The sequence below is a fragment of the Didymosphaeria variabile genome, assembly GCF_027946475.1.
Source record: "Didymosphaeria variabile strain IMI 356815 chromosome Unknown scaffold_6, whole genome shotgun sequence".
Lineage (NCBI taxonomy): Eukaryota > Fungi > Ascomycota > Dothideomycetes > Pleosporales > Didymosphaeriaceae > Didymosphaeria > Didymosphaeria variabile.
In genome coordinates this window covers 582,320-603,464 of record NW_026611625.1, presented here as the reverse complement: position 1 = coordinate 603,464, position 21,145 = coordinate 582,320, and the positions used below count along the sequence as shown (strand labels likewise).

Below are 21,145 nucleotides of genomic sequence, written 5' to 3'. Positions count from 1 at the left end.
CGATGCATGGTGTGCGAGTGCGAATAGAATTCCATGTGTCCAGAATGGGAATCAGCACTCGCGGATGATCGAATATCGAAGTGACGATCGGACCTTCAATGATCAAGACGTTCTTGGCGGACGCGCAACGCCGTTGCTGTCTTGAGCGAAGTCTCCATTTAAGTCTTATCAAAAGGCAATTATCGAATAGAGCCAGGCATCTGGAAGCGCTGATGTCGAGTGGAAGGGGCCAAACGTTGGCTCCGCGGGATGGTTGAGTGTACTGCAATTCTGTCTTTGATGTTTCTCTAGCCAGCCAGTTGGCAGGATGATATCATTGCGGTGACCGTCCTGGAGACCTGGAAGGCATGCTACTCTTCATAAAGACGATTCGTACCTGAGACATTCTTCCTATCTTCACTGCATAGACAGGACCAAATCCTTCCAGCTCTTTACAACACCACTTTCGTGAGTCGTTTTCCCTTTGTGACTCTGATATCGCGGACCTTGTCATGTCCACCGAACATCTGTTTCATTCTAGAGATGATGGCACGAACCCAACAAGGAACACAAACGTTGACGAGACGTATGCTCGATACGAGCGCTCTCCCTTCCGGAACTATTCGCTGAAGCCAATTCAAGGAAACCAAGACAGGATCAATCGCCAGAAGTCCAAAGCGAGCCTCATGAACCGATTCAACTCCGTTCGTTCGAAGTTGGGTAATACTAAGCAGGCAGGTAGCAATGGTACAACTCAAAATAGCCAGCGGCCTAAGCCGGACTACTCTTTAGCTGGTCCCAGTCCCTACGATGAACAGGACTCTGATGACTACGACTCTGATGAGGGTTTCGGCGACTACGGTAGACGTCCTTCTGCCATTATCGGTCTGGGAAAGCCATTTCCAAGGCAGAAGCGAGGCGGACGCTGGAGGAAGCGCGACAACGTGAAGAAGCCCAAACAGGCCATAAAAGGATCCCGGACCGACCAAGGGACCGAGAGTGGCAAGCCCGAGGGTCAGGTATGTCTCCACTCACAGCTGTCATGCCGAAGCTCACGTATACAGGTTGGAGGAGGCCCAGCAGGTCATCACGGCTCGCCTGTCCGCGGCCGTCCGCTCGGTGAGGCGGCCGGTGGACCAGCTGGTTATGGTCGGGATCCCGAGGATGAAGACGAACATGGCAATACAAATTGGATTGAGCAGGTCGCTGATGCGAACGGTCGTCACGACAGCGAGCAGACGCTGAACGATGATGAAGAGGCCGAGGGCAACCAAACGGCCGAAGACAAACACGGATCTCAGCCAAACTTTTGGTTTGGCATTCGACGTAAATTGAGGGAGCCTTTGGCAGAGTAAGTCTTCTCAACTACGCATCGAAACCTTTTTTGATCCTCTCAGATGGCTCGGTACACTGGTCTCGGTGCTCATGGGTGTATGCGCCAATCTGCAAATGAAGACATCAGAGGGCAAAGCCGGCTCCTTCGCTCAGTCAGCGGCCATGTGGGGTATAGGAACTATGATGGCTGTGTACATTGCTGGCGGTATCTCTGGTGCCCACTGTCAGTATTTCCCGCTCTTGCGCATCGAGAAACATGCTCATCTTGCTCAGGTAACCCCATGGTCTCGATCAACCTCTCGGTCTTCCGTGGCTTTCCAGCTCGTAAAGCTTTCATCTATATCTGCGCCCAGATTCTTGGAGCCATCTGCGCAGTATGGATCGCCTATGGCATCTACCACGACGCGATCATGGTAAGTGGTCCCATGAAGTGATTGCGGCAATCCCGCTAACGGAAGGTTCTTCTACTAGAATTTTGACCCCGAGAAGACGTCAACAAGCGACGGAAGCGGCACAGCCTTCTTCACGCTGCCCGCGTCCTTTGCTACTCCCCAGACAGCCTTCTGGACAGACTTTACGTCGGCTGCCGTGATGAGCGGTACCGTTATGGCTATGGGCGACGATACCAACTCGCCTCCTGGAGCTGGCATGCACGCCTTCATCATCGCGCTCATCGGGTTCGCCATGGCATCGTGCTTGGGCTACAACACTGGTCCTCAGACCAACCCCGCCAAAGATCTTGCTACTCGATTCGTTCCCAACGTTGTCGGCTATGGCGGCGATATGTGGGTCCAAGGTTGGTGGGCAGAGGCGTGGGCGGCTGCTATCTTTGGCGGTTTGTTCGGGTGCCTTGTATACGATGTTGCGATTTTCGAGGGTCCAGAATCACCTATTAACTATCCGAGGGCCAAGAGACAGCAGTCCAGGGAGGGCAACAAGGCCAAGTGGCTCAAGACGGGCTGGTTCGGAGCCGGCAAGAAACATCGCGCTGTAGAGGACTTGGAGAACGGTGTTGGAATCAATGAGAAGAATGCTGGTCATCAGATGGATGGCCACTAAGAGCAATGAACTCGAGAGGCAGTAGGGGTGAAGATGATGGAAAGAACAGCACATGGGAGTAACGAGGGAAATAGACGCAAGGGAGTAGGCAAAACGTGAGGCTTGTAATATACAGCACGAGGAACGACTTTACTTATGTACTATACCCTAATCAAAGCAACAATTTACAAGTTCGGGCTCAGCTCTCGGTTCCTGGTAATGTTGACGTACAGCAGGGGTGCGAAGTGGGAAGCGAAGCCGTGTCCGCGGATGGCGGTTGGGAGAGCCAGCCAGTATCGCGATGGCCAGACTGGCGGGAGAACGGGTTTCGTGAAGAATACCGAGCCCTACGCTGGTGATTCGTGCATTGCAGTTGGCGATGGGGAGCATGGTGTTTTGCACTTTCCCATGGGTGTCATTGTAGTGCCGCGCTTCGCACGATCTTCGTCATGGGGCGCCGCAAGAGCATTTGGCATCATAGTAACCTGCGCTTCTTCCAGATCAAGTGGTCCTGATATGACCTCTATATTTGTGGTAGATTTGTTGGTGTCGAGAATACGATGACGATGATGTCGCTGATCACGACAATTGAGACTTTGGGGGCTGCACGCCCCTGACTCAGCATTTGCTGCGCTGTGAAACTGGGATCATGACGCGCGCCGTTAGGCTTACCGCACCAGGCACAGCATGGCCTCGCCGACCCTCGACACACGGCGTTTATTGAGGAACGTGATGGAGCACGGCTGAATCAGGCTTCCATACACGTACTCATTGCAATCTACGAAGAGCGCGCTCGCTCTTGCCGACCGCCTGTTTTCCAGTCAACAACCCCGCCGACCGCCGCCACCATGATCGGAACGAGCATCCCCGCGTACTTCTTCATTCGCATATGCATCCTCCTGCTCCGGCTTGTCCTGCCGCTCAGTATCTTCTTCTGCAGCTTCAGCATCGCCGAGCACCCTCAGACCGGGTTCACGCGCTTCCTGCTTGCTTGGGCCATCATCGAAACCGCTTTCTGGGTCCTCGTATTCATACCTCGCAAGCGCGCTCTGCAGGTCGAAGCCCCGCATCCGCCGCCTCTCGGTCAGGATGAGCGTAAGGAGCTGTTTTGGAAATGCTGGGAGAATATTCCGGAGCCTGAGGGATACGTATCGCGGTGGTTTCTGGGCGCAAGAAGCTATGAGATTAGGCGCGAGAATGTGAGGGAGTTTTTCAAGTGGGCGTTGCTGTATAAAGGAGATGAGAAGGCGCAGAAGAAGGTTAGGACCGAACCTGCGGAGGGCGAGCAGGAGGGGTTCGAGGTAGACGACGAGGTCAGCAGGAAGGCGGAGGAGGAGCGGGAGCTGGACGAGTATGCAGATGGAATGCAGACGCTTCTTGGAAGGCGTATTGAACCCGGGAGAGGGCCCGCAAAGAGCCTGCGTTTGACGGTGGACGAGGTCAAGATGCTACATCGGCCGGTGGTGTGGTATTTGGTATGTTCGCTACCGTGATCTGAATATCGAGCTCTGCTAACAAGACTAGATTGTAATGCTAGTAGACACCCTCACCGCTGCGTACCTCCGCTTCAGCGGCTTCCTACTCTATCGAACCCATGCCAAGAAAGCGCTGTCCATCTTCCCTCCGCGCGTTGCCTCTCTGTTCACCCGCCAGATCTCCCCTTCGCCGGATTTGTCCTACTGGTATCGGCCGCATACCTCCAAGACCCGCCTCCCCATCCTCTTCATTCACGGCATTGGCATCGGCCTTTTCCCCTACTCGCAGTTCCTTGCCGAAATAAACAAGCATGACCCGCTTGGTCCCTCAGACGGAGAAATCGGAATCATAGCCATCGAGCTTATGCCCATCAGCTTCCGCATTACAGGCGGCATCATCGACCGTGACGAGATATGTCGGCAAATCGACCTCATCCTAGCGCGCCACGGCTTCGATAAAGTGGTCTTGGCGAGCCATTCGTACGGAAGCGTAATCACCACGCATTTGTTGCAGGACTCAAGGACGAAAGATAAGATAGGGCCGATGCTGTTTGTCGATCCAGTAACATTCCTTCTGCATCTCCCGGACGTCTGCTACAATTTCACGGCTCGAAGACCGCGGCGCGCAAATGAGCATCAACTATATTACTTCGCGAGTACGGACATGATGGTCAGCCACACGCTTGCGCGACACTTCTTCTGGGCGCAAAATATCTTGTGGAAGGACGAGCTTAGAGGGCGGGACGTTACAGTTTCGCTGGGTGGTAGAGATCTCATTGTCGATACGGAAACCGTAGGCAGGTATCTTGCCGGGGTGGACTTGAAGAGCGAGGACGGCGGCTGGAAAGACAAGGAGACGCGAGGCGAAGGCTTGGAGACGATTTGGTGGCCGACTTGCGATCATGCGCAGGTCTTTGAGAGCAAGGATGGAAGAGCGAAGTTGGCTGGTGTGCTGAGAAAGTACGTGGAAAAGAGGGGAGGGGAGGACGAGGATGAGTTGGCTTGATTTTGATACCCAATTATTCTCACAACAGCTCACGATCTTTCCGCACGCTTTTTCACGTTAGAAGGCTATCCCGTGGTTGACCCCTCGATACCACGTGGTGTCACCCTGTCAGGGTCCATACTGAGGGGTGCCGACCGGACCACCACGGGATGACCCGCATTCCCAAGGTTCGGCCCCGCAAGCGCCCCGAATGTGGCTGATGTTGCATCGCATGTATAATGTCGCATGTCCTATCTATATCCCATTAACAATATAGGCACAGGCTCGCCATCGTCACTGCGTGCTCGATTTCTAAGTAGACACCAGAAGTACGCTGAAGTGATCGATTGTTATACATTCCTGATATATCACCCTTCATTCTTGCCTACAGCATAGAGCAGCAACACGCATCACCATGCCGAACGGAAACTGGATCCTCGGCGACCTCTTCCTCAAGGACTACGGCCACGAAGGCAGCATCAAGAAATTATGGGAGATGCGATGGATGTTTCCCTGCAAACTAGGCGTATACCCCTTCCATGACGGCAAATTCGAGGACTTCGAACCAATTTTCAGCCATCTCATATCGAAGGATATCAATGATCCGTTCTCAGACAAGTACACCTCCTCCTTCCTTCCCACCGCCCGGTCCCTTGCAAAGCAAGCCCAGGACCTAGAATCCTCGGATAAAGAGCAGGCAAAGAAGATGTACTTGAGGGCAAATGCCGTATACAGACTGTCCAGATTTCCATACATCGATACAGAATTGAAGAAAACCGCCTTCGAAGAACAAAAAACGGCCTACCTTCGTGGCGCTGCGTTATGGGATGTCCCCGTCACCGAAACAATCATTGCCCACAAATACGCTTCTAACAACGACGGCGATAAAATCCCCCTCTATATCCGCAAACCTCCCGGGAAAGGCCCGTTCCCTACCGTACTGCTGATCACAGGCCTCGACGGCCACCGCCCCGACAACACGGAGCGCACCACAGAGCATCTATCTCGCGGTTGGGCAACCGTCATCTGCGACATCCCCGGTACAACGGTAGATTGTCCTGCCAATAGACGGGATCCGCTATCACCTGACCGGCTGTTCTCTTCGATACTGGATTGGATTAGAGATGAACAGGAACTGGATGAGACAAAGGTGGTGGCATGGGGTTTGTCGGCGGGAGGGTATTATGCGATCAGATTGGCGCATACACATAGGGAGATGTTGAAGGGCGCGATTGGTCATGGGGCCGGGACGCATCATTATATTGGGAGGGAGTGGCTGGAGCAGGTGCATAGGCATGAGTATCCGTTCGGGCTTGAGAGGGCGTACGTTGGCAAATACGGATACGCCGATTGGAAAGAGATGTTGGAGAGGTGTCAGGATGAGTTTAGTCTTGTTAGTGGGAAAGGGGAGGGGGTTGCGGTTGTGGGGGATGGTATGAAGAGTTGTAGGCTGTTGCTAATTAATGGGGTGTTAGATGGGTGTATGCCGATGGAGGATAGTGTGTTATTGAGTGAGTATGGGACTCCGAAGGAGTTGAGGATGGTGCAGGGGAGGGCGCATATGGGGTATCCGGAGGCCAACTCATTTGTGTATCCTTGGATGGAGAGTATAATGAATGCGTAACGTAATTCGAGTAGATTATGTCAGTATGAGGGTGACCGTTGGTTCCTTTTTTCCTTATGTGAGTGCGGTAAGTGTGCTACTTCAATGTAGCGATTATATTAGCATATTAACAAGTTGTAGGTTCACCTGGCTCGTGGGCATTTCCCAGCCGACGGAGATTAAGCTTCACCCCTGAAAGCAAACCCTAAAGGCGTCTCATCATTTGAGTCATATTCAGACCCTATTCAACAGCGAAGAGCGCAATCTAAAAGCAACCAAACATTCCCACCCGGGCAGGAGTCAAGTCCCGTGTCCCCCTCTTGATTTCTATGCTCACGCCTTGCTACCTCAGTCCCTTCATGATAATCTTCAAGGGTCGAGATTATCTAAGCATCTCTTTTATAGATGAACTGATCGTCCTCGTCATCAGCTTCTTTATCAATACCCACAAGCGCTTCGAACGTATTAGCGGTGGCGAAGCGATTCGAACTGTGACCGGACGGTGAGCGCTTGTTTGCTCTTCTGCGGTCATACAGATGGGGTTGATCTTTAGAAGCAGGATGTTGTGCAGGTGGCCAAAGGGAAAGGCTACGATCGAATCCTTCGCTAATGGCAGGAGAAGGGGCGTTCATTTCGGGCGAGCTACCAGCGGGGGACTTGGTATTGGTGACAAGGCTGATTTGAGAGGTCGAATCTCCGGCCTGGGAAGACTCAGACTTGTGTGCGTTAGTGTGCTTCGCAAGCGGAAGGAGCAGTTTGGCTGGGTTCCACAGGATGTGGGTCGCAGTTCTTCGCCTGTGGGAAGCCCATCCACCTTTCGAAGATTGATGGATACCTGTGGTACCTCTGGGCACGTGCTCCTGCACGATTTTGTCCACGACATGCTCCTCATTCTTCAGTATCTTTCGCTCCCGCCCTGCTTCTCGCTTAGACTCCCTGTTGGCCTTCGCCTTCTTTGAATTGCCATTCTCTAATGCAAAAGAGACGCAGTCCTCAGTCATGTGGCTCGAAGCTGCCTGACGGCGTCCCAAGGCTGCACAATGATCGCAGTGAACAGGCACCTTACAACGCCCGCCACATCGTCCTCCATTCTCGGCGAAATGATCGCGTGAGTGACAGTGCTGGCAATATTTGTCGGATCCGTGGTCCCATGCATCACCCTGGCTGAGACGCTCGATCCCATCAACCACTTCCTGAACCCCTTTCTCTTCACTATAACCATTATTAGGCAAGACAAGGAGGACCGCTGCGATCAGCGTCATGGCAGCATCATTGGAGGCGGTATGCGCATCGCGATACTCGAACCCGAGTTCATGGATGATTCGCTGCAACCCCACCTGATCTCGGGACCTCCAGTAGCCTAGGTCGCGTACGATCTGCTGTGTATCCACTTCCTTTACGACATTGCCCAGGCGGTTAGGATCGAGTCCGAGAAGCTTCCACAATTTTACCGTATCTCCACCGAGAGCATGACCCAGGATGACGACCGGACAGATGCCCTGGCCATCTGCGGTACGCACGGCGAAGAACTCTTCCAGCGCGATGCGTGCTTCTTGTATCGACAGAAAGCGGGTCCGACCAAATCGGTTGCTCGTGGGATCGCCTTGTGTGCCGCTACTCGTAGTCTGTTAGCATCCAAGTACCGGGTGCAATTCGATATTCCTTGCTTACGTCCGACTTTCCAGATGCGAATTCTCCGCAATCCGCGCATGATAAAAGCTCGCATTGTGCAGGATGTTCTCGCCCCACGGCCCAGGCTTCACTGAACGCGCCGACTGAGCGGAAAAGCGGTTGAAGCCTACTTCGGTGAGCTTGGAGCTATCGGCGTTCCAGCCCTCGGTGTCGAAACAGATAACTGTTGTGAGGTAGGCAAGTGCAGGGATTTTGGAGAAGCGGGCGTCGGTGGTGTCTTCTATGCCCAAGCAGAACTGAAGGGATTCGGCGTGCGTAAGGGCCGAGAAGAATAGTTTGACCTCAGCCATAGCTTCGCGATCGACCATATCGTACTCGTTGTCGGCGTAGAGCGAGTCGTTCGGGGAGGTTGAGGGTGACGAAGTCATCTTTCTATCTTTGGGGTTAGACAGGGTTACAATAGACAGCGAGTGGAACTTGAAATACCTTGCGCGAGGCGTGTCTCGGCTCTCTGTTGTGTTTAAGATCCTTCAACTGGAATCACAAAGGGTGCCGACTGGCAGTGAGTCAGACGTAGTTATGTCCGGTGTTGGTGGGCGATCAAGTGCGCAAGATATTCCCGTCGCGACTATGTTTGTCATGGACGCGAAGGGAGCGCAAAAGGCGTGGGCGAGCTTTGCTTAGTCACGAGACGGAGAATGCCAAGCGTGGACCGGTGAATGCAGAGCACGTGAAAGACGCAAAAAACGACAACACGGCCTCTCGCTTATCTAAGAAATTGACACGCCAAGGTCTTCGGGAAGGGAAGGAGTTGGCGAATAGTACGTTTGCTGTAATACGCTGTAACGAACGCACCTTTGTACAGAGGGCGCAAGAATGTCGCAGTTGCAAGCAGAGGCTGCATGAAATCTCACAGTGTGGCAAATGAAACGTGAAAGGTAGATCCCTTAACATCGAATAACAATGGACTTCTCAAGTCCTTTGGATATCATCTACCGAAGTTTGACTCCAAACCTAGATGTCTCTAAGAACATCTGCAAGCTATGAGCACTGAATAAGATTGAAGAAGGTGCAACCGGCACCTGCTTCCACCCGAGTAGACCCCATCTCAATCGACAGTCCTGCTATTCCTCACTGCTCTAGTTTGACCAGCCAGTAACGCGATTAGCGAGGTCAGAAACGTAAGACGCTGTAGCACCGCGACCATCGCTAAGGTTGGCTTCATTGACGTTGCCACTGTTGTACTCGCGTAGAGCCGGAAAGACAGTCTTTCCACTCCACTCATTGCCGAAGTGGTCCATGTTTCCTCGGAAGTGCTTCACACCTCCACAAACCATCGAGGTGATGTCCGCCTGTTCAGGGTCAGTGCAGGATTCCAAGTAGCACGGATAACATACCTGACTTAGCCCATGTTGGCCTGGGAAACCGGGACAGCCGCTGCATTGCATCAAGCCTGCCGTTGGAAGACCGCCGCTGTATGTCGTGATTACGCCAACATCGCCGCGAGATTCTTGCATCATTATTCCTAGGATAAGTCTACGGTCGACGTGGTACTGATTGGCGCAGTCTTCGATGGCTTCTTTGATGTAGGTGACATCGGTTTCGATGTTTCCGCCGGCTGAGAGGGCGGCTTTGTTGACTGAACGGAACAAAGGTCAGCGAGTGGTTTGACTTAGATACCCACTCATCGTTTCTCAAGGCTAAAAGCACTGCAGATGGTTGTAATTTGAAATGAAGGTACTCACGATTCCACATGAAATCGTACCGAGTCCACGTGCCGACATCAGGAAAATTCTGTGCTGGTCCTGAGAACTGCCTGTATGCGGCACCAGATTCCAAGAGGCCCTCCGAATTTCTCTCAACGTCAAGACCAAGTATGCCGTTGACAGGGTGCTGTACTGATAGCTTCCAGAAGCAAGCTGCCAGTAGCGTGGTTAACAGCCAAGTGAGTATTTTTGCCTAGCGTTCTGTTAACAGATATTCATACGTATGGTTGAATATCAAAGGCTATCTCGGGGTGGAATCAGCAATCATGATGATTGTTACTTACCATGGTTGACGGAGCGGGATGCAGTGGGAGCTGGAGTGGGTGTGCGTCTCGGGGAGCAGACTTCCCGCGTGGTTTTATAGCACACCCGTGGTAGTAGCTTATCTAAGTACTTCACTGTAGCCCTAGCATCAGGGAACGCGGCGTCCAAGTGTAGAGACCACGTTGAATCTCGCGCGCAGTAGTGTCCAGTGCGCAGAGTCAGAAGGTCAAACCCCTTTTTTTCAACAATGCCTAACGCTTTTGTCAACCTCCGCGAAATACTTGGCAAAAAAAAGGAACACGGTCACATGTGCCTAATTAACGAAAATAATCTCGAGTCTTCAAAGTGCGCAGGAGAATCACGGTGAAGAGCTCCTCAATCTGCGCGCCTAGTCTTCCATCCGAAGACTAGACTTGAGAGTGTGATCCATTCGAAACCTGAAAGGCGCTCGCGAATGTCCCCTTGACCGTATAACATGTGATGAGAAGCTTTGCGCGATTTGTTCAGTAAGAAGACTATGACTGGGAAGATTCCGACTGCGCTTTCCTACTTTGGCGCGTATGAGGCAAGAACAAATTCGTCGCAAGATTCACAAGAGCTGTTTGGTGAGCAAAATTCCTCCTCTGTTATACTTCACTGATCATCGATATTAGGAAACATGTTCGACCCTAGATTTGAAACTTTTCAGATGTTTCAAAGTGACCAGGACGCGCTCCAGCTTGCTTTGCTACATTTCCAAAAAAAAAAAAAAAAAAAAACATGCAACCTTGGAAGACGTCGCATGAACACATTGACTAGGGGCATATTCGAATCGAACTGCAATTCGTTCGCGTGAGCCAACAAGATTGAGCACACTCCGTAATTCGACCTCACTTGTTTGCCTCACTGGTTTATACTCTGTGCGTGCGTGTTGTCCCACCATATCGATGACTGATTGTTGACCTTCCGGTCGATCCAAGTCTTTTACAAACAGTCGGTATCCACGGAAAGTGCAATAGCTCAGCGCCGTTGCGGGTCCAACTTACGCGATAGAGTTCATCTACGACAAAAATCACCGTCACAAGTCAGATACCTGCGACAGCTTGAGTAATGTTGGCGCCTTGAGCTTTTGTCTTGACTAAGAGAAGATCACAGTCGAGGTCTTAAAAAGAATTTCATGTGTTCCTAGTATATGACATCGAGAATGAGCTTTTTCGCGTGTCTCGTCTTGACTTGGTGCTTGCTCAGGTTGAGCAATGCCATCAAGCCCACGTGTGATTTCCAGTCATTTGTTCCTTTCGACAATGGTATTTGGCCCTGATTTTCGGAAATCTGTTGAAGTGATGGTCGTTTGCAGTGGGAACACTGCTCAACCAATCCGCAGCGAACGGTAGCCCCAGATTCGTCCAAGTGTTATTTGCAATCTTACTCGTTTGACCGCTTGACTGAACGTTTGGGAGACTCACCGCTCATACCGATGTCGGGACTTTCATCATTGCTCATTCCGGATCTCTCATTATTATAAAGGTAGGTTTGTCTCCTCGCAGTTGCTCTTCTCTCCACACCGTTCTTGGATTCTGCTCTTTCCATCTACATCACTCGACAGATTTCATACTTCGTGCCTCCTACCTCATTCTCCAACATGCGATTTGCCATCTTCCTCGCGGCCATGATGAGCGTCCTGCTCTCCGTGCTCGGTGCGGCCGTGCCTGAACCTCAGAGGAAACCCGATTCCGCCAGCCGCGACGAGCGAGGTCTTTCAACAGCTCCCATTTCCGCAAGGCAGAACACCACCGATGAACACCCACTCTGTGGCGCTTTCGCCTGGTGGAACAACGGCAAGTGGCAGGAAGAGAAGCTATGGGAGACCCGCACATGCCTCTATATGTGGCACAACGTCGGCAAAGTCGACGTTGAGGACTGGGGCAAGTGCGAGCTTTGCTTCTTCTTTCCGTAAGTCATCTCAACAAGAAGTGAGATTTAGCGTATAGACTGATAGTGTTCCAGATCCAAGGACTGCACTGGCCGCAATACCCTCACAATTGACGCCAATCACGGCTGGACGGACACCAGGGGGGATGTGTGGAGCTACTACTGCTTCTTGAAGGGTTGAGACGGTATCAGCGTACGTTTTTACGATCCCCGCCTTTTCATTCTGTCGAAAGCGTCCGCTAACAGTCGCGTGCAAGCGTGGAGCTTTCGTATGCTCCAAGGCTGGTAGGAGATGAGTTGGTGGGCATGCGGATTGTCTCGATGATGCATAATTGGGTCACTTCACCCAATGGTAACTTGGCACCTAGTGAGGTCACCCTGAGCCAAATTGGATGCTCTAAACCTGGAGTATAGCAATGATACTGTTACTTGCGATGTGTTATAGTGACTAATTGTATCAACAATGCGTGGGCATTGCGAGACGAACCATGTTGTCGTGCGACCTGTGCAGTGAAGAGCGCCTATTCATTGCCATTATGAGAACGTGTTTGCCAATAACGACATTGATCCCCTAGCCGAGTATCGGGCACTGCGCCCAATCTTCCAAGTGAGAGTAGCTGTGCGTTGAGATTGAGCTGCACTGTGCGCCCCCGGCCGACAGTAGGTCACGTGATACTTACCACGCCCGGGCGGGCTGCACCTTCCCCAGTAAATCACTTCAACACGCGCTCTTGCTTCATCCAAATCAACGCCCAACAGTCCGCGACCCTCAGCTAGACGCGCCAACATGTCAGGCACATCCCAGCCAAATGGTCTGTCTGAAGGGCTTCCCGTTCGCCCAGAGCTGGAGCGCAAAGCTATCTTTCATTTCTTGCGCCTTCCGGCCGGTAAGCTTGCGCTATGTCTCCGCGTAGAAGTCTGTGGGCTAATTGACAGAGCAGAGCTTCGCAATATGATATACAGCTATGCGACCACCCCTGTGCATGACCCCCAAGGCGGTCGCGTGTGCCTCATCCACCAGGAGCCCGGTGAATATCGTGATTTCACAGGCCTCCCTCACGTCTGCAAAACGATCCACAAAGAGTACACTACGACCTTGGTACGCAATACCATGGTCACTGTCCGTGCGGAAGAGGTGAGCGTATACGTCGATACCTTCTACTCGGATCGCGATGGTGCGCTGAAGTACGGCGACTTGCGGGTCATTTACACAGCGTACGGGGAGCCGCTAGTTGGAAGCAGCCTCTGTGAAAACTTTAAGCATGAGTCGCGCAATTTAGACGTATTACAGCTGCTCGAGGTCCAATTCCGTCTGCCTCGGATGCGCGTCGCATTTCTCTGCTACATGCTCAGCTTCGCCAATAAAGAGCCGATGTTGTGGCACGACCTTACCGAAGATTTTAACGAGCTATTCTCAGCGATCCCAGTCGGGGGTCCTTCACAACCCGGTGCAGATTATCTGCCATCCATTCTGCCTGCAATGGTCGGCTACTTTGCGAACAGGACCGATTACGAGCTCTCAGTAAGCTCACGATGGCCGAAGCCATCAGACCAGCTCTCCTACTATCCCGCTATAGTCTTCAACGTCAAGTACGACGCCTTGAAAAACCCCGATCTACCGTTCGCAGAATGCTGGCTTTTTAAGAACGCTGTTGCCACACTCGCACACGTTTTGGAACGTGGATGAAGTGATCGAGCTAGAAGAAGTCAGACCTCGATATGACATCTACAAGATGATGACATTCCTTTTTCAGACCGACCTTCATGAAAGATGGGCGGAGGAGTGGTTTCTCAACTTCCAGCTCGACACCCGTTCACATACCAATGATGCTCCGATCAACTTCATGGGCGACCACACTTCCCCTCATGTAGACGATGCTCCAGAAGTCACCGAAGGTTACGAGGAAGGCGAGAGCGCAGGCACAAGCGCACATCAACATGCAGACATGGTACAAGAAGCGTACGCAGCACACGCAGGCGGCGATCAACGTGAAGAGCCTGGGCACGCATCTCCCGGCTTGCCTTTCCGGCCGCACGTCGAACCAAACGATTCATATGGATGGGAAGAGTACCAAACTATCACTTGCCGACTGCCTCTCCTACACTATTCACTGGAAGAACTGCGTGTCATGGATTACCATCATGGCCATGGCTCTTACTACAGTCTTCTCGCCGCAACACCGCCGGCGCGATACGAGGATCTGTCGGAGGAAGAAGAGGTTCCAAGTGTCTTTCGAGAATTGCTGGAAGAGGTAGGGCTTACGCTTGAGGACGAGTAACTCCCGTAGATGCGCGACCATGAGGACAACACCTTGGAATCGGTAATGCACGTCAAGCAGTGTTCAAGAAGCAGATCATCAGCTCAAGTCACATCTGAGAGGATCAGGAATGCACCTAGCAAGTACTGGGCCCAAGGAGCGAGAATAGATTGGTTTGAATGTTTCTGCTGGATTGATCTTCGAGCGCAACCACGCCACCGCGTGGATTTGGTTAACGTCTAACAGCAACTTTATGAGGTTGGATATACGAAGCATTGAACGAACCTACCGTCATCGTACTGTTTGTCTATTCGTGATTCGTAATCTAACCTAGACTTTGCCCCCAGTCCGCTCCTTTGTGTGCGTGCATATCATGCAGATGGACATGACCGATCTTGACCTGCATTTCTGCGGTGCATTTCCATATCAAGCCTTTCCAGACCGTAGCCTCACATGTGCGATCGAATTGCATTCGCCAACCGATTACGGCAAGATCGCTGCAACCTCATCCACAATCTGCTTAGGGTGTCCCTTAGATGCGACCCCGCACTCTACACAGGATGACCCTCAGGCGTAAACCCGAAATCCCTCTCGAATTGATCCCACCCGCCAACCGGCTCTTCACACATCTTCATCTCGCTAACAACCATGTCGTAATACCCATCTCTCGGCAGCTTCCCGTGACACACGGTCCCACCCATCGCAATATTAAGCAATATCCTGAAATCCTCCATCCTCCTGATGCCCTGCGGAATATTCGCCCTCTGGACAGGCTTCCCATCGATATACCACACCATGCGACCCCTCCAATTCGGTATCCCCTCCTCTTCTATCCACGCGAAGCCATACGTGTGCGGGCGCGAGGCGATATCGTGCAACGGCGTGACGACGACCTGATGTTTGTTGTGATCCTCGGCGTTGTAATGGCCCCAATGCAAGCACGTGTGGTTGCTCCCCTCGCCCTGCCAGCTCTCGCAGATGTCGACTTCGCCGTCGTTCGGCCACTGGAAGGGGTCCTTCGGAAGCATCCAGTATGCGGGCCACACGCCTTCCGCACTCGGGGGCAGTATCGTTGCGGTGAGATAGCCCCGTGGCCGCGAGAGCGTCTGGTGCGATGTAAGGCGCGCGCTGGTGTAGCTTCCGTTCTGCACGAGCCCGCGCACGATCAGCCGGTTATCGTGGTGGAACGAGTTCGCGGGATTGTCGGTGTAGTTTTGTTTTTCGTTGTTGCCCCAGCCGTGGTCGCCTTGTTCGTGGCGGAAGTTGTGGGATACTGGGGTGGAGGCGTCGAAGGAGGGCTTCCAGTACACTTTCTCGGTGTACGGGGATGGGACGTTTTGAGGGGAGGTGGGTCTGATATCGGGCGGTTTTGGGGTACGGCGGGAGGCGCGGGCGAATGCGGTTTGCTATGCTGTGGGATTGGTGGTGCACCGAAACCCTGTTGCGGGGGAGGAGGTCCCCATTGTTGTTGAGGGGGTCCCCATTGGTTTTGGGGGGCGCCCCATTGTTGGTTCGGAGGCTGATACTGTTGAGGGGGATACTGAGCGCCGGTGTATTGAGGATTTGGAGCGCCTGTGTACTGAGGGGTTGGAGCACCCGTGTACTGCGGCTGTTGGCCTGGATAGCCTTGAGGAGGGGCCTGGCCGGGGTAGCTTTGCTGATTGTTCGATGAGTGCTGGCTGTTGTATTTCTGCTCGTATTCTTTGACCTTGGCTTTGCCTTTCTCGAAAAACTTGTTGAAGGAACTCGACATGATGGCGGATGTGTGTTTACGGTGCGGGGAGATTGTTTGGCGATGGAGGCTTACCGCGTCGTGGGGCAGAACTGACCAATGATGTCACTGGTTGACTCAACACCAAGAATCTATCCCAACGTTTATCCATCAGATATGCACGACCAGATATCTTGAAATGGATTTGTGTGAGGATTCAATTTCATGTCCACGTAAACTACATAGGTTCGTCATCGTACAGAGCCATTATTCCGAGTCGTTGCGTCGTCAAGGGTATCATGAACGCGACAATTCCCGTATCGCCACCAGTCCATTGCGCCGTGACACCGTCCCTCTTGCCATAAGCAACCCTCAATACATAAGGCGCGCCGTTATCTTTCTGTACGTCGCGCGCTTCCTAGTTCAACTTCTTGTTGCCAACTTTGACGGTATTGCCCTGCTTGCGCTGGTACTGCAAGAATCCGAAGAAGGCGAGCCCAAGAATGGCGAGCATCGCGACGTTGCCTGTGAACATGGGTTAGTGCTCGCTCTCTTAGTTGTCTTGCACATGGAATTAGTAGTCCTTACCGAGCACGAACTGGACAATACCACCAGCAAGATCAACAAGCCCCTTGAAGAACTCGATGAAAAGGTTGATGGCGCCACTGAAAAAGCGCAGCACAAATTCGACCGTCTTTTGCACAAGGTCACCCGCCGTAGTGAAGAGAGACCAGACAACTTCGATGAGGCTCTTGGCTAGATCGCTGAGGGATTGGATGATGGAAGACATGGTTTGTTGTCGTTCGGTTGGAGGAATTAATGCGAAGTATGGTGTAGTTGGTAGGGTGCCGTCTTTGTTTGGGAATTGTAGTAGTAAGGTGTACGTTATCTGCAGTAGTTATGGCAGGCGCAAACACGAGGATGATGTCGTTACTACGTACTCACAAGCGGGTGCAGCTAAGCTTGCTTGTTTTGTTCCACAACTGGTATAGGCAGCAGGAATCTGGAGGTGGCTTTAAAAAGGTGGCTGGAAGAATGCTGTTTGGTTGGTGTGGGTGAATGCGGCACGCGATGCGCGTCATGTGTGTGACGTCACTCGAGGGGTTGTGGTAGTGCCCGTGTCGTCCGCATGGGCATCTGCGCACTTCTGCACATCGACAGCGAACGATGCATCTCGAAGCTGCCGTTTTAGGAAGTTTGTGTCTCAATTATCGCGTGATGCTCCTCCAAGTCTCTTGCATGGATCAGTCTACATGTCATGCACGTGGATGACAAAGTACCTCACCCAACCGTCGCTTCCAGACGCAGCCGATTCATGTCGCTTTCCAGCGAGGAGGAAGATCCGACCCCGATCCTGCCGCACATCCTTCAGTGACAACACCCTCAACACGGGAAAAATAGAGGTCGCTGTCCCGAAATCATGACTCAAAAATCACGTTCAAACTCAGGCCGCAAGGGGTAACTGCCTGCGGCTGACGTGAGATAAAACACCACAACATTGACCTGCAAAAAGCACGCGTTCGAACTCATGGAGCCATTGGAACAACCTCCACAGAACGGGAAGGGCAACGTTGAGTCATTACGTTAAGTCCGTAATGTCCTGCTCCCGCGAAGGAAGTACGAGCTAGCGACATAACGTCGTATCCAGAAATGAACGTCGGCGGCAAGCGCTGACCATTTTTCGTGCAAGAACCGCTATCGACTTGGTAAGTATAAGAGGAGTTGGGCGACTCCAGTGGAGATCAGAAATACACACCCTATATTACTATGAAGCTATTCCTATCCGCCACCATCCTCTCTCTGGCTTCGGCCGCCGCAGTGCAAAAGCACGGAACTGTGCAACAGCTTGCGACCTTTCCTGGCTTTGCTGAGAACATCGCAGTCCGTCACAATGGCCACATCCTCGTGACATCTCTCTCGACTCCTTCCATCCACTACCTCAATCCAGCCAGACCAAACAAAACCACCCTACTTCAACCCATCCCAGGTGCAAACGGCGTCAGCGGCATAGTTGAGCTACAAAAGGACATCTTCGCCGTCGCAGCAGGGATATGGAACACGACCGCACGACGCGAGACCAATGCATCTGTATGGACAGTCGACTTCCGGCACTCATCTGCGCATCCCACCTTGAGAAAGATCGTCAACATTCCAGAAACGACAGTCTTAAACGGGCTCACATCGATACCCGGAACTTCAATCGTTCTTGCCTCGGACTCAGCAGTGGGTGCTATCTATGCCATCAATGTCAAAAAGCACACCCACTCGATAGCGATACAAGATAGTGTTTTGGCGCCAACAGGGCCTACACCGAATCTGGGCGTCAACGGAATCAAAGTCCACAAATCGAACCTGTATTTTGCAAACAGCGGCACTGGCGTCTTTGGACGCTTTCCGATAACCCGTTCTGGGAAGCCGACTGGGCCTGCAGAGACGGTATCCCAGTTCAGCGGATCGGTGGACTCAGCCATCGATGATTTCGTCATCGACGAGCATGGGAATGCGTACATCTCTTTCCATCCAAATACTGTTTTCAAAGTCGACAGCCACAGCAAACAGAAGGTGATTGTTAGCGGGGCCCAACAAATACGAGATCCGACAAGTGTCGCACTGGGACGGGGAAGCAAGAAAGGTAGAAAAGCCCTTTATGCCTCTGTTAACATTCTGGCGGACCCGACTGTTGGTGGTGTCGATGCAATCTATCTGTAACATGACTTCTGATCGGGGGATGGTCGATCCGCGGTTGTACATGTAGTAGTCCTACCAAGGGCACGAACATGAGTTGCTCGTAATAACGTACAGTTCTAGATGAGTTAAGCGAGAGTCGCGTTTGCTTTCTTTCGGTGCTTCTTAGGTCGCGACTGCCTCCGTCTGACACTTGCCCAGCCTCGCAGCTAGAAAGCCTAAACGCCCTCTTCTGTGACCTCCAGCAAAGGCTACACAGCCGCCACCCCGCTCTACACGCCGCCTGATCACATAAGGGTTACGATGTGGGCATAGTAATCCATACGACAGCATACACAACCGCGTGATTGACGTCTGATTGACAGGTTACACGGCGGGAACGGCTACACAGAATGTTCTTGGACGACGAGGGAGGGGGGAAGGGTGAAATGGACGGGACGACGCCGGATATGACCGCTCGACAACAGTGTGCACGAAATGCGCGGTGATACCTGTCACTGTGACGGTCACGGAGCCATATGGCAATATGCGTGTTGTGGGTTACAGTGAGAGACCAAGCACGACACCAACAGTAACGTACCGCGAGCATATGGTACCGCAACTGACGTGCCGGTCACGCAGGGTAGCAAGGCTCCTGCATCAGGCGTTGAGTCCTTCATTGGCGCTGCTTCTAGTCTAAAGGCCGAAAGGCTGAAAGGCTGAGTTGGTCAATGGCAGGCAGTGTCGTGGTCGTTATAGTCCTGTTCATGTGAGAGATGCACTTGGGCTTTAATACGTACTTCCGCAGCACTTTTAGTATTTGCTAGTCTTAACATATCATTTGCTCGAGAATACCCATTCCAAATGCCTAGTTGAGAATTCTCTCATGTTCCATGTCAGCCACATTGTCCCTGTCAAGTTCATTCTGTGTGTAAGAACTCTCGACTACCGCTAAGCCCTACCCATGTGACTAAAGTGAGGCCTCGAATCATGCCCGAGCTCAGTTTGCGTAGCGTTCTGAGTTCACTCTATGCTTTGGGTATTCCCGGGTCTCCCGCGCACCAGGCATGGTACGAGTCCTGTGGGCGTTTCTTCACTTGGTCCCTTGGTCCCTTGGCAACTGCAGCTGACTTCGCGCGGCCTCTTCGAGCACCTGAAAGACCCTTCTTCTCAGACGGGATCCAAGGCCTAGCGGAAGCTAAGTACTTCAGACAATCAGCCAAAGTCGAGATGATCAAATATCGCAGACAATGCTTACCTCGTTCAGTTTCTTCTGGGCGGCGTCGGACCACTCAGCAGCCGAGCATATCCCTATGGCCGGGGGCCGAACTTGAATAACCCCGAAACGCACATCGACGATGTGTCCGCGGCCTCTCATGCTTGCGAGAAGCGGAAAGAGCGATTCGTAGATTCTAATGGCTCGGTCGATGTCCTCCTCCCCAGTAAGGATGACCAACGGCGTGTCCATGATGAGTTCGATTTTGGCCCTGCGCTTGAGCTCGAGCAACAATCGGAGTGTCTTCAGCGTGAACTTCCATCCATTTCCAGTCGGTCGGACGCATAGCCTGAGTCTGCCGACCTGCTCAATGGGAACTATGGTGTTCTGTAACGGAGCCCCTCGCGGAAGTGAGCCCTTGCCCAGGAACGCCGGGAGAAGGTATATATCTTGCTGTCTGAACTCGAATGTCTTCTCTCGATAGCACATCTCCACGAGCTCTTGCATGAATGTCGGCTCAGAGGACTTCGCATCCCAGCAATGCTGGAAACGTTCTTCGGGTATGCCATACCTGCATAAGGTAGGCGGGAATTTGGAAAAGCTTGCAGACAAAGGCCCAAGGTAGCGTTCATGTGCTGCTCGGGACAATTGGATGACGTTCTTTGAAGGGTGTCCACGATCGAGCATTGCCCAATAGACCATATCGCGGATTTCACGTGGGAAGCTAGTCACGACTTGATGGCATAGCTGTTGGCAAGAGAGCTGAGCGCATCGTTCCAACTGATGATCTCGACGAGCCATGAGCTCTGTCTTTTTTTCATGCGCTCTTTGAACTTGTGCATCTTGCACCGCAGATCTTCCCGTGTTGAGATCTCGAAAGTACTTCACGCAAAGCGCCTTTTGCAATTTGTGCTGCCTAAAAAGACTGCCAACGTCAGCTTGGGGATTTCTAATGCCATGAGTGCCTGCTGAGCCTACTGCTCGGTTTCCTGCCTGCAAAGCTCCACGTCCAGAAGCGTAGGCATTGTGTCTACCGACGGGGTAGACCGGGTCATTGTGCAGGTCCCGACGCTATAGCCGAGTACCATAAACCCAGAAGGTTGAAAGTAGGGAGAAGAAGAGCTGACAAAGAGAAGCTGTTTTTACAATAGAACCGGCTGAGGTTTGGTCGTTCCCGCCTCTTACTGAAGGGCCTAACGAACTTATGCCCCGTTCACTCACTTCCGGAACGCGAATTGAGGGCCATGAGACGAGAGAGCGAAGAGAGTGAAGTGAGGCCGAAGCTGGGACAATAGGTGAGTTCATTTT

The 21,145-nt window shown here is 52.4% G+C and overlaps 10 protein-coding genes across 10 annotated transcripts; 5 read left to right on the top strand and 5 right to left on the bottom strand.

Annotated features, from left to right (window-relative positions):
• Positions 1-491: 491 nt before the first annotated feature.
• Positions 492-2,373, top strand: N0V89_008144 (uncharacterized protein; the record flags this gene model as incomplete). Its single annotated transcript, XM_056216902.1, has 5 exons — positions 492-998; positions 1,044-1,330; positions 1,377-1,537; positions 1,588-1,727; positions 1,786-2,373. The coding sequence occupies 5 exons, from the start codon at positions 492-494 to the stop codon at positions 2,371-2,373; spliced, it is 1,683 nt and encodes a 560-aa protein (XP_056068458.1).
• Positions 2,374-3,200: 827 nt separating this feature from the next.
• N0V89_008143 (uncharacterized protein) lies at positions 3,201-4,833 on the top strand (the record flags this gene model as incomplete). The annotated part of the gene is made up of 2 exons (XM_056216901.1): positions 3,201-3,827; positions 3,877-4,833. 2 exons carry the CDS (start codon positions 3,201-3,203, stop codon positions 4,831-4,833), a joined length of 1,584 nt encoding a protein of 527 aa, XP_056068457.1.
• A 394-nt stretch (positions 4,834-5,227) lies between these two features.
• N0V89_008142 (uncharacterized protein) lies at positions 5,228-6,436 on the top strand (the record flags this gene model as incomplete). The annotated part of the gene is made up of 1 exon (XM_056216900.1): positions 5,228-6,436. One exon carries the CDS (start codon positions 5,228-5,230, stop codon positions 6,434-6,436), a length of 1,209 nt encoding a protein of 402 aa, XP_056068456.1.
• A 365-nt stretch (positions 6,437-6,801) lies between these two features.
• N0V89_008141 (uncharacterized protein) lies at positions 6,802-8,475 on the bottom strand (the record flags this gene model as incomplete). Its single annotated transcript, XM_056216899.1, has 2 exons — positions 6,802-8,029; positions 8,087-8,475. The coding sequence occupies 2 exons, from the start codon at positions 8,473-8,475 to the stop codon at positions 6,802-6,804; spliced, it is 1,617 nt and encodes a 538-aa protein (XP_056068455.1).
• Positions 8,476-9,186: 711 nt separating this feature from the next.
• Positions 9,187-10,100, bottom strand: N0V89_008140 (uncharacterized protein; the record flags this gene model as incomplete). The annotated part of the gene is made up of 4 exons (XM_056216898.1): positions 9,187-9,399; positions 9,445-9,686; positions 9,793-10,006; positions 10,098-10,100. The coding sequence occupies 4 exons, from the start codon at positions 10,098-10,100 to the stop codon at positions 9,187-9,189; spliced, it is 672 nt and encodes a 223-aa protein (XP_056068454.1).
• A 1,598-nt stretch (positions 10,101-11,698) lies between these two features.
• Positions 11,699-14,267, top strand: N0V89_008139 (uncharacterized protein; the record flags this gene model as incomplete). The annotated part of the gene is made up of 5 exons (XM_056216897.1): positions 11,699-12,009; positions 12,064-12,164; positions 12,783-12,875; positions 12,930-13,578; positions 13,634-14,267. The coding sequence occupies 5 exons, from the start codon at positions 11,699-11,701 to the stop codon at positions 14,265-14,267; spliced, it is 1,788 nt and encodes a 595-aa protein (XP_056068453.1).
• A 530-nt stretch (positions 14,268-14,797) lies between these two features.
• On the bottom strand, positions 14,798-15,999 carry N0V89_008138 (uncharacterized protein; the record flags this gene model as incomplete). Its single annotated transcript, XM_056216896.1, has 2 exons — positions 14,798-15,599; positions 15,851-15,999. The coding sequence occupies 2 exons, from the start codon at positions 15,997-15,999 to the stop codon at positions 14,798-14,800; spliced, it is 951 nt and encodes a 316-aa protein (XP_056068452.1).
• A 376-nt stretch (positions 16,000-16,375) lies between these two features.
• On the bottom strand, positions 16,376-16,747 carry N0V89_008137 (uncharacterized protein; the record flags this gene model as incomplete). The annotated part of the gene is made up of 2 exons (XM_056216895.1): positions 16,376-16,482; positions 16,546-16,747. 2 exons carry the CDS (start codon positions 16,745-16,747, stop codon positions 16,376-16,378), a joined length of 309 nt encoding a protein of 102 aa, XP_056068451.1.
• A 977-nt stretch (positions 16,748-17,724) lies between these two features.
• N0V89_008136 (uncharacterized protein) lies at positions 17,725-18,666 on the top strand (the record flags this gene model as incomplete). The annotated part of the gene is made up of 1 exon (XM_056216894.1): positions 17,725-18,666. The coding sequence occupies one exon, from the start codon at positions 17,725-17,727 to the stop codon at positions 18,664-18,666; it is 942 nt and encodes a 313-aa protein (XP_056068450.1).
• A 983-nt stretch (positions 18,667-19,649) lies between these two features.
• N0V89_008135 (uncharacterized protein) lies at positions 19,650-20,539 on the bottom strand (the record flags this gene model as incomplete). Its single annotated transcript, XM_056216893.1, has 2 exons — positions 19,650-19,826; positions 19,880-20,539. 2 exons carry the CDS (start codon positions 20,537-20,539, stop codon positions 19,650-19,652), a joined length of 837 nt encoding a protein of 278 aa, XP_056068449.1.
• Positions 20,540-21,145: the final 606 nt, after the last annotated feature.